General features: G+C 37.8%; 2 protein-coding genes across 2 annotated transcripts; both read left to right on the forward strand.

Annotated features, from left to right (window-relative positions):
- The first annotated feature begins 4,021 nt into the window (after positions 1–4,021).
- On the forward strand, positions 4,022–9,799 carry LOC114180476 (uncharacterized). The gene is made up of 7 exons (XM_085671865.1): positions 4,022–4,390; positions 8,017–8,147; positions 8,179–8,517; positions 8,613–8,739; positions 8,879–9,157; positions 9,250–9,354; positions 9,443–9,799. The coding sequence occupies exons 1-7, from the start codon at positions 4,022–4,024 to the stop codon at positions 9,797–9,799; spliced, it is 1,707 nt and encodes a 568-aa protein (XP_085527991.1).
- On the forward strand, positions 4,849–7,753 carry LOC114180475 (uncharacterized). The gene is made up of 4 exons (XM_085671793.1): positions 4,849–6,329; positions 6,415–6,723; positions 6,801–6,885; positions 6,962–7,753. Exons 1-4 carry the CDS (start codon positions 4,864–4,866, stop codon positions 7,751–7,753), a joined length of 2,652 nt encoding a protein of 883 aa, XP_085527919.1. The 5' UTR covers positions 4,849–4,863.
- Positions 9,800–12,281: the final 2,482 nt, after the last annotated feature.

Here is a 12,281-nt window from a genome sequence, read left to right on the forward strand (position 1 = left end):
AGTTGCATTTCATTCTAAGTTTTCCTATTTATCCTATAAAACCTAATAGCTACCACCTCCAAGCCACAATCCACCATGGAAGGGAGAAGGATTGCACTGAAACCTGAATAATGAAAAACTAAAATGTAAGATATTAGTGCACTACAAGAAATCTGTTAATTACCGACAGACAAATACCGACGGATATTTATCCGTCTGTAATGATAATTTTCTAACGGATTTAGCGACGGATCTTAAGCGGGAACAATACCGACGGATTTTTCCGTCGGTAATAACACAAGAGACAGCTGGCGACGGATTTATCCGTCGGTAAATTTTTTCATGCAATTACCGACGGATTACCGACGGATTAGTCCGTCGGTAAGTTCGCGAATTAAACTTAAAAAAAATCAGAAACCCTTTCCCCCCATTTCGTGAAAGTCGTCTCCTCCAAAACGCAGTGAGAACGCGCCACTCGCGTTGCGCCATTACCGCCACTCTGAACCGCCGCCGTGCCAGTTGCAATCTTCGCCGTAACGGCCTTCTTCCGGTGTCCGCTCCGTCACCCACTGCAAAACGCGATTCTTCTTCTCCAAACGCGTTATTGAAGTCGCCGCTGCTGTTGCCGCCGATTGCTGCTGCCACTGCCGTCGCAATCCCACTCCCAATCGTCGCCGTGACGGCCTCCTTCCAGTAACGCTTTCGATGGCTTGAGTTCGAGTTTGGGATTCGGTGGCTTGAGTTCGAGAAGCAGGGTAAGGGTTTTGTTGCTCGAGCAATAAACCAAGCTTTTAATTCATCCTTACCCATTATTTTTTTTCTGATAGTTGCTTCCATTTTTGTGGCGAGAGTTTTGCTTCCGCGTGAGTGAGGTGCTCTGTTTGGTGCTGCTCCGGCTGTTGAGGATTCCGGCCGTCGAGGTGCTCTGACCGTGGGGGGAACCACTGGTTTTGGTGTTGCTGGGCTGTCTTGGAGGTAACACCCATTTTTCTTCCTATTGCAGTGCATCCGAATTGAATGGAATTGAATGATAGAGCATGTGCTGCTGGTTTGAAGCTTAATTTTATGATAATTATCATCACCAATCTTTAATAATTGTTTAGATAAACTTCATTTTAACTAACCAATGTATATAGATGCATGTATTTTGGACTGCATTATTTTGGTGAATGGAAAACTTGAATGTGAAAAGTAGTGAATTTTGATATGTTTGTGATTGGAATTAATGATCTGATTTAGCTAGCTAACATCTTCATTCGTTATTTATCATATTTTTTTGGTTTTGTTTTTGGTCCTTTCCATTGGCCATTTTTTGAGTTTTGACTAGACAAACTCAAATTACCTTGTTAATTCTGAGTTGTGATGTTTTCTCCACCTCTCTTGTGTTAATTAGAACTTGTCCAATTAGTTTTTTAATAGTTATATGCACTAGTGTACTTAATTTCGAAATTTTTGCACTTTTAGCCTAGTTTAGTGGTACTTTTAGGTGTTAAGGACCAAGATTTCGAGTTGTTGTTGATTTTTGTCGTGTGAGTTCCTTTCTAGTCATGTTTTGGCATTAGAAACTTGTGTGGATAGTTAGATTAAAGTTTCATAGGTTAGGGTAGTACATGCACATAATTTAGTAGACTAGTCTTGGTTTTAGGTAGTGATTTTGTGTAAATCTGTTTGGAGGCAGCTTGTGTGTTAGGATTAAGTTTTCCTAAGTCATTTTAAACTTGTCTAGGTAGTTTCTATCCACTTCTACCCGTGATTTAGCATAACCATAGTTTTTAGCCTAGTTTTAGTGTCTTTTAGGAGGTTTTAGGTAGTGAAACTTTGAGTTTTAGGTAGGATTTAAGTTTTGAGTTATTTCTTAGGTTCCTTTTGTCATTTTAAGCTTGTTGAGTAGGTTCTTGGTGCTGTTTTTACCAATTTTCATAGTTAGCATATTAGAGCAAAAATGCAAAAAGTCAACTCTTGGTCAACTTAGCAACTTTTAATCCAATTTAGTGTTTATTTAGGCCATTGTTTCAGCTGCATTTTCTGCCATAGGATCACTGTTTCTGCATCAAACTAAGCCACAAAGTTAGTCACTCTAATTCAATGACAAAAACATTAACTAAGTTGTGAGTGGTAGACTACTTATGCATAAAGTTAGCCTCCACATATGAATTTTCGTGTGCCATCTTATTCCTCGCTTTGGCCTAAGTTTTCATCATTCTTATACAAATTAGATTGTGTTTGCATCATTGCTTAACAATTCCTTTGCTAATTTGGTAGCCTTAGCTCATTTTGGTCATTTTCTAGTTCATTTTTTGAGTTTTGAGTAGGCAAACTCGAATTACTTTGTTAATTCTGAGTTATGATGTTTTCTCCACCTCTCTTGTGTTAATTAGAACTTGTCCAATTAGTTTTATAATAGTTATATGCACTAGTGTACTTAATTTCTAAATTTTTGCACTTTTAGCTTAGTTTAGTGGTACTTTTAGGTGTTAAGGACCAAGATTTCGAGTTGTTGTTGATTTTTGTCGTGTGAGTTCCTTTCTAGTCATGTTTTGGCATTAGAAACTTGTGTGGATAGTTAGATTAAAGTTTCATAGGTTAGGGTAGTACATGCACATAATTTAGTGGACTAGTCTTGGTTTTAGGTAGTGATTTTGTGTAAATCTGTTCGGAGGCAGCTTGTGTGTTAGGATTAAGTTTTCCTAAGTCATTTTAAACTTTTCTAGGTAGTTTCTATCCACTTCAACCCGTGATTTAGCATAACCATAGTTTTTAGCCTAGTTTTAGTGTCTTTTAGGAGGTTTTAGGTAGTGAAACTTTGAGTTTTAGGTAGGATTTAAGTTTTGAGTTATTTCTTAGGTTCCTTTTGTCATTTTAAGCTTGTTGAGTAGGTTCTTGGTGCTGTTTTTACCAGTTTTCATAGTTAGCATATTAGAGCAAAAATGCAAAAAGTCAACTCTTGGTCAACTTAGCAACTTTTAATCCAATTTAGTGTTTATTTGGGCCACTGTTTCAGCTGCATTTTCTGCCATAGGATCACTGTTTCTGCATCAAACTAAGCCACAAAGTTAGTCACTCTAATTCAATGACAAAAACATTAACTAAGTTGTGAGTGGTAGACTACTTATGCATAAAGTTAGCCTCCACATATGAATTTTCGTGTGCCATCTTATTCCTCACTTTGGCCTAAGTTTTCATCATTCTTATACAAATTAGATTGTGTTTGCATCATTGCTTAACAATTCCTTTGCTAATTTGGTAGCCTTAGCTCATTTTGGTCATTTTCTAGTTCATTTTTTGAGTTTTGAGTAGGCAAACTCGAATTACTTTGTTAATTCTGTGTTGTGATGTTTTCTCCACCTTTCTTTTGTTAATTATAATACGTGTATTGAAGCATCCTAAACATTCTCCATCAGTTTACACTTGCGTTTAAGGTTCAAATAAAAAAGTCAAAGTTTAGTCAATTTCCTAAATGGCTTATTCTTTTGCAGGTACATTGACTATCTTCTTTTGTAGTTCCTCAACCCTTGTCTGGTGTTTTTGGTATGTAGCTTTCATTGTAAATTTTTTGTTGTTGTTTGAATATATATGATTGAAGTATGATTATAGCAAATACTAATTGCTTTATTCAATTGCTACCTTGAAATCAAGTATACTACCTTTAATATGCCTTCTACATTCATGGGCTTAAGTAGTAATAGGTTTATTACTTAAGTCTAATGTTTGATAATTGTCCTTTGTTGCACTTATCCAGTGTAACATAACATTTTCGTCCTTTGGTTTGTCCTAGGACATGGCCGAATTTCTCATCCAATTGTATATGTGAATCGCTATTGGACTAAAATAATACTATAAAATTGGTGCAAAAATTGAAATCAAGTTAACTAGAGGTGTGCTAGAATGAAGAAATTATTCGTGCACCCTCTATCTTTGCCTTCTACATGCATGGGCTTAAGTAGTAATAGGTTTATTACTTAAGTCTCATGTTTGATAATTGTACTTTGTTGCACTAGCATAGTGTAACATAACATTTTTCTCCTTTGGCTTGTCCCAGGACATGGCCGAAGTTCCCATCCACCGTGGTTGGATGTATGACCGTTGTTATCCTGGAAGAAGAGGTTTAAAGGAAGATTTTATCATAGGAGTTGAGGACTTTATTTGGACGGCTCGACAATATAAATATTATGCTCTTGATGGAGGGATTAGATGTCCATGCTTAAAGTGCCAATGCACTAAAATTTTGAAAGACGAGGTGGTTAAAGTTCATTTATACCAAAAAGGATTCATGCCAAATTACAAGATTTGGACATTTCATGGTGAAGAAATGCCCTCTGTTGATTTGACTGCACAAGAAAATTGCCTTCATAGTTCAAGTACTGTTGCACACACCTCTGAGATGGATCAATTTATGTATATGCAAGAAATGGTGAATGATGCTCTTAATCGACATCCTTCATTTGAAGAACAAGACAATAGCCGTTTAGAAGAGTCTCCAAACGAAGCCACTCAGAGGTTTTACAATTTATTGGCAGAGGCAAATCAACCTGTATTTGAAGGGGTAACAGAGTCGAAACTATCAGTATGCGTTAGACTTTTGGCATGCAAATCTAATTGGAACATTCCTAACCAAGCATTAGACAATATGGCAAAAATCTATTTAGATCTAACACCACCAAATAATTCTTTACCAAAGAATTATTATGAAGCCAAGAGATTAGTTTCAAAGTTGGGATTAGAGTCTAAGAAGATTGATTGTTGTGTTAATGGGTGTATGCTTTTTTATGACAACGATAATGGCAAAAATGATGCATCATTACTTGAATGCAAATTTTGTGGACAAGCTCGATATCACACAATCCATGCAGGAAGAAGGCAAAAAAACCAATTCCATTGAAGTCTATGTTCTACTTGTCTATAATTCCAAGATTACAAAGAATGTTTGCTTCAATGGAAACAGCACAACACATGACATGGCATTATGAGAACAAAACTCAAGGAGTGCTACGTCATCCATCTGACGGTGAAGCCTGGAAGCACTTCGATCGAAAACATGAATCCTTCGCCAGTGATCCTCGTAACGTTCGACTTGGTCTATGTTCGGATGGATTTAATCCATACATCCAGGCATCGTCTTCACCATATTCTTGTTGGCCTGTGATTGTTACTCCATACAATCTTCCACCTGAGATGTGTATGACAAAGCCTTTCATGTTTTTAACATGTCTAATACCAGGTCCATGTAATCCAAAGGCATCCATAGATGTTTATTTGGAGCCTTTGATTGATGATTTGAATAAGTTGTGGAATGGTATTTGGACGTATGATGTTTCAAGGAAGCAAAATTTCCTTATGAGGGCGGCTTTGATGTGGACAATTAATGACTTCCCTGCATATGGAATGTTATCTGGTTGGAGCACACATGGTAAATTAGCTTGTCCACATTGCATGGAGCACACTAAGACATTCACATTGAATTATGGTCGGAAAAGTTGTTGGTTTGACTGCCATCGAAGGTTCTTGGCCATTGACCATCCATTTAGGAGAAACAAAAAGGCATTTCGCAAAGGGGAAGTTGAAACGGATAGGCCACCTCCTAGGTTAACCCCATCACAAGTTTGGAGAAGGGTCAAAGATTATCCAAAAGTGACTGAAACTGGTGTGACAAGGATAGATGGGTATGGAGAGTGGCATAATTGGACCAAAAGAAGCATATTTTGGGATCTTCCATACTGGAAAGATAACTTGCTAAGACATAATCTCGATGTCATGCATATAGAAAAAAATTTCTTTGACAACATCTTCAACACCGTGATGAATGTTAGTGGCAAGACTAAAGATAATGACAAGGCAAGAAAAGATTTATCTTTATATTGTGGCCGAAAAGACTTGCAGTTGAAGCCACAATCTAACGGGCGGTTGCTCAAACCAAAAGCAAATTACACCTTCACAAAAGATGAATCTAAAATAGTTTGTCGTTGGATCAAGGAACTAAGAATGCCAGATGGCTATTCTTCAAACTTGGCAAGATGTGCTAATATCGAAAAGGGTAGTATTCACGGTATGAAAAGTCATGATTGTCATGTCTTCATGGAGACATTACTCCCTGTTGCGTTCAGCTCATTGCCAATGCACGTGTTAAATCCTCTAATAGAAATTAGTCATTTTTTCAAAGACTTATGCTCAACGACACTAAAGGAGCATTCACTGAAAATGTTAGAGGAAAATATTCCAATTATTCTTTGCAAATTGGAAAGAATATTCCCTCCCGGGTTCTTTGATTCAATGGAGCATCTCCTTGTTCATTTGCCATATGAAGCATGGCTTGGTGGGCCAGTGCAATATAGGTGGATGTATCCATTTGAAAGGTGATAAACCATGATTACTATATCTTTGTATGTTTTAGACTTTTATTCTCGTTTCAAATCACAATCTATTCATTTCTTTTTATAGATTTATGGGGGAATCAAAACGTTCTGTAAAAAACAAAGCCAAAGTGGAAGGATCAATTTGTGCAGCCTACTTGCATCGTGAAACAACATATTTTTGTTCTCATTATTTCAAGAACTTCATCTTGTCGCCTAGCAATGTTAGGAATGAAACACACTGGCAAAATGAAACATGTGACTCAACATTATCAGTGTTTCGACAAGTTGGTCGTCACGCAGGCAAGGAGCTGACTTATTGGTTAACTGATGCTGAATTCAACTCTGCTCATGTCCATGTGTTAATCAATTGCGCTGAAGTTAAATCGTACCTTGAGTATGTTCTAATCTCAATCTCAGCACCTTAATCAGGAAGTTTATATACTTATTATTAATTGTATTCTTATGTAATAGCTCATTCGTTGTGGCTAATCAAGTACATGAGGGAACTGCTTCTGCTCGAATATACTCAGAGTTTCCTTACTGGTTCAAACATCAAGTATGTATGCTCCTATTTCTTAAACAAATTGTTGTTATCCAAATTCATGTAACAATTTATTGTTGCATATTTGTAGGTTTATAATGCGCCATTAAGTCTCAAAAATCAAGATTTAAGAGATTTGGCAAATTGGCCCATGAGATGCGTAAAAGAATGGCACACATACTTTGTTAATGGGTATAAGTTTCACACTAATGAATGGTCCAAAGGAAAGAAGACAATTAACTGTGGTGTGTACGTGAAGGGCATTACAGAGGGAGGTTATGATGATTTTTATGGAATAATTCATAAAATATTTGAGCTAGAGTACAACAGTTGTACTTCTCCAAAGAAAGTAGTTGTTTTTTATTGTGAATGGTTTGATCCTTCTAGAGATGGTACAAGGGTGAATCCTAGGTATAATATTGTTGAACTTGAAATGAGTAAAAGATACCGACCTTTTGATCCATTCATTCTAGCTAATAATGTTAGACAAGTTTACTATGTCCCATATCCAGCATTTCGGAGCATCGACAAAAGTGGTTGGTGTGTTGCGATACAAACTAAGCCTAGGGGTCGCATTGAGTCAAATGAGGTGGAAGAGGATATTCCATATCAAGTTGATGAAATGTCACATGCCCATGAAATAATCGATGTTGAAAGTGTATCTACATTGCATGACTTTGATGGTGCTCCTGAAGAATTGGAAGGAGAAATACAAGAAGAAGATGGAGAAGAAGAAGAAGAAGAAGAAGATGAAGAAGATGAAGACGACCAAGAAGAAGAAGAAGAAGAAGATTATGATGATGATGATGATGATGATGACGACGACGACGAGTATGACGATCATGGCAAAAATGATGATGAGGAGGATGACGATGATGATTGAATTATTTAGTTGTTGTGATATGTTGTTGTGGTTGTTGTAATTGTTAAATTTATGTAAGAGATTCATTAACTATGTTTTGGCAAACTTTAAATATTTCACTTATAAAAGTATTATTTTGTGGTTGGTAATGTGAACTACACTTGTCATTTTAAACTGTAAAATAACTATCTTGTTAATATTTGATGTTCAATTTTATTGTTTTATATAGTTTGACTGCTGCAATGTCACCTAGACGTCCATCTAGTTCCGATAAATGGAAGAAGACAAAGCCAAGAAGACAGCCAGCACGGTATATCATAAGGGTTCCTGGCCAAATACCACAGAGTGCGCCCATTCAGGCACCATCACTTGCTAGGGTACCCACACCACACCTTGCCGGGGTTACCACACCATCTATCCATTCCGTCACCACACCCTATTGTGGTACCCACACTAGATCCCACCATGGTACTCACACCACCTACCTCCACACCACACCCTACTATGGTTCCCGCACCACCTACCTTCACAGCACACCCTACTGTGGTTCCCGCACCAGCTACCTTCACACCAAACCCTACTGTGGCTCCTGCACCACCTACCTGCACACCACAACCTTCCCATCAAGGACCCTCCCCTGTTGTGGTTCACACTTCTTCTAGACCTTCCTCATCCTCTAATCCCTCTCCTGATGTTGCTCCTACAGCAGATGCTCCTGATTCAGCTGCTGATGATGTTGACCCTCCTCTCCATGAGCGACCGATGATTGAGCCTTTTAATCGGGGGTAATATCTATTTAGATCTTAAATACTAATTTGTATGCCATGACTTGATATTTGCCTTGCCTTCTTTTTGGTGACTTTTATGCATTTATATTTAGGTTTGTTCCTTCTAGAGTTGCTTCTCAGGCAATCACAAGATCTATTAAGCAACAGTTCCTTTCGCCTTGGCCATCATGGGGAGCCATACCTCCAGAAGAGAAAGAACCTTTTTGGCAACGATTTAAGGTAAAACGTCATGAAACTTATTTTCATTCTATATTTATGTATGTATTTCAAAGGAAAAGTAGATGGTCACTGCTATTAGACTTTAAATACCATGCATATTGTGTTGTCAACATCATATGTACTTGATTTATTGTTACAGAGATCGGTTCAGTGGAAACCAGAGCACGAAGGTCAAATTAAAAAAAATTTCCACTCTAAAGCATCTCATAGGCTATCTGAGATGTTTAGAGATGTCCGGATTGCAGGAGAGCGCCCTTATTGGATTGGGGACCATATCTGGAATCGATTGCTAGAACATTGGAATTCTCCTTCTTATCACAACAAGCAAATTACAGCCCAGAGGAATAGAGCTTCAGAAAAGGGTGGCACCCTACACACAGGTGGTTCCATTACCACTCATGAGCATGCCCTTCGTATGGTATAAACCTTAATCTTTTTTATTTTCATATTATGATATAATTTACTTCTTTTAAAATCGATGTATACATATAACAATTTATTTTATTAAAGGAAAAAGAGTTGGGGCGAGAGGCATATATTGATGAGGTATTTTACCAAACTCATCTTCGCAAGGGATCAAACCAATTTGTTGGTGAAAGGTCTCGAAGAACACATGTAAGGAAATCCTTTTACTATTTATTATTTCCTTTAAACTTATATGTTGTACCTTATTTAACTAATTTGTCATTGTTTTCTTTAACAGGAAGAATTTTCAACTAGACTCTCACAGGTTAGATCTGAGCAAGGGTCCTGTGCTGAGGCGTCAGAGCATAATGATGAGGAAGACGTCATTAGGACACAGTGTTGGGTTGATGTTGTCGGCGGAAAAAATAAAGGAAGACTTTATGGCACTGGAGAACTTGGCAAAGGTTACACTGCTGGAAGAGGTATCCACAAACAACAAGCATCTTCTTCCAGCAATGCTGAGGAGGCGGTGAACCGACTCACGCAACGACTAGAAGAACGTGATCAAGCTTATGAAAATTTGACAAGGCAGTTTCAAAACTTCCAAAATCTAGTCATGGCCTTTCTACCTCCTGATGCCCAGACCCGTCTTTAACAACAGCAGTCCAACCCAACACCGCCCCAGCAACAACCCACTCCAGTCCAACCCACACCAGTCCAACCCACACCAGTCCAGCCCACTCCAGTCCAGCCACAGATTGAGCAACAAGAAGACCCTACAGAAGAAAATCATTCAGATGATTATGTAGATTATTAGGACATTTTTCTATACTGAGTTTGTTATTTATGTCTGCTTTTACATTAGTTAAACATATATAACCTATGAGATTGTGATTGAAAGATGTTTATCTTTATTTGACCTTTATATGCAGACTCTAAAAATATTTATGCGTGTGATGTATGTATAAGATACCTGTCTGGATTGGCTATGGATAACTATAAGATGGGCAGGTCTGATTGTATTTGTGAGATTGCAGGTTTGATAAATTTTGTGGACAATGCGAATACAAACTGCACTGGAAAACTGTTTTCAAATTACCGACGGATTATTCCGTCGACAATCCGTCGGAAAATGCTGCGTCGAATGCATGTAAATACCGACGGATATTGCCGTCCGTAATTTCCGACGGATCCCGCAGACGGTACTTACCGACGGATTGTGCGGTCGGTAATTACCGACGGATACAGCGGTCGGTAATTACCGACGGATACCGCGGTCGATAATTACCGACGGATACTGCGGTCGGTAATTACCGACGGGCAGTATCCGTCGGTAACCATTAGCTACGACCCTTTTACCGACGGATTTTGGCTCGTCGGTTATCCGTCGGAAAAAGTAGATTACCGACGGATATATGTTGGTATCGACGGATCTCGACCGTCGGTAATATCTATTTTTTTTGTAGTGATGTCTAAAGCCACTTTATTAGTATCCTATAATATAATTAAGAAAGTAAATTTTTAGAAAATGTATATGTAATTTGGAAAAAAACAAAGACAAGGAACAGGCTAATCATCCAAGTCTTCCTCATAATGCGGATGCATGCAACTGGTGCTTGTTGAAGTGTCTATAGCTTGTTTCTCCAACAACATGACTAATTATTGCTTCATCAAACTCAATTCTTCTTGAACGAGAGCATATTTTTTATCAGTTTCATCAACTCTCATATTGGCTTGTTTTACTTCTTCTAGAAGCCTCTCTATCTCAACCGATTGTCCTGGTCTTGGATGAATTGTGCAGGCTAAAGTAGAAGGTTGAGTGAGGGATGACACACCATGATGAATGTTCGCAACCAAATCCCCAGTGCCATAAACTCTGCCTCTACTTTTCCCTCTAGCAACATCTTTCCAGCATTGAATCTTTATTGTTCTTGTAGTTCCTGCAGAACTATCTGTCTCCATGTCTTGTACACGCTGATGATATGTCTCCTACCATTCATAATATTTTAAAAGTGTTAAAATTGTATATTACAAACAAAATTAAAGCAACAATTGACAACCTCATATACTTAACGTGCACGTGTATCTACCCAAGCACCGTCCTTCTTCTTATGAGTGACAAGAAACAACTCATCTAGATTCACTGGACGACCATGTTTTCGCTCCTGAGAAAATTTATGCGTCGGCTATACCAACAATATGTATAATTAATAATATTTTCCATTTTATTAAAGTGGTCAGGAATTGATATTTTTGTTTTTAAATAATTTTTATTATTAGAGTCAATGTTGCGTGGGTTAAGCCGATGCTTTATGTGTCCAAACACCATCTGACGCCATTTTTCGGACGCTAAAAGCAAACATTCTTGTAGTGAGAATGTAAGGCCCGAGAAATTTAAATAATTAATTAAATAATTATTTAATAAATGCGGGTAATAGAAGCCTTTAAGGCATTTAATGCGAAGTGTTTTAACGTGGAAAAGTACTAGCTTAAATGGTTAAGAGTATTTTATTGTCTGAGAGGACTTGAGTTCGAGTCCTCTATATGCCAATTGTTTATATTTTAATTTGTGCATTATTTTAATGATATCTTGGAATGTGGTTAGTGATAATGTAATCCTACAATTATAGGAATTATCACGAAACATGATTGGTTGAATTGGTTATGCATTGGCTTTGTAATTGAATGGTTGTGTGTTCAAACCTTGCTAAGAACAAAATTAACTTTTGTTTTGCCAATATTTTCTTTGGCATGGAGATGAAAAGGCAGAGGAAACCCTAGCTATCAAGAGGTGCAGTTTAGGGGGCTGATAACATTCAGTTAATACTCACTCAATAACCATCGTTTTAGGGGAGTAAAGGGTGATTAAGGGTGTATTAACACAAAGAGAGAAGGGAGATAGAGGAGAGGAGAGATCTGTAATTTCGTGTGAGTCATTGGGCAGAGGAGTTATAGTAGATTGGCACTGTTTGTAGACAGAATTGGGAGTGGAAGCCATTTTTGAAGAAGGAGCAAAGGTTAGGAGAGTTTTGGTTGAAGGACATCCCTCCAAATTCGAATTTGAGCAAGGATTCCAGGTAAGGGGAATTGTTTGTATATGTTTTGAATTCACATAAGTTGTATTGAAACTTGCCTAA

Source organism: Vigna unguiculata, chromosome 4, assembly GCF_037176805.1.
Source record: "Vigna unguiculata cultivar grain cowpea cultivar isolate G323 ecotype 2 chromosome 4, ASM3717680v1, whole genome shotgun sequence".
Lineage (NCBI taxonomy): Eukaryota > Viridiplantae > Streptophyta > Magnoliopsida > Fabales > Fabaceae > Vigna > Vigna unguiculata.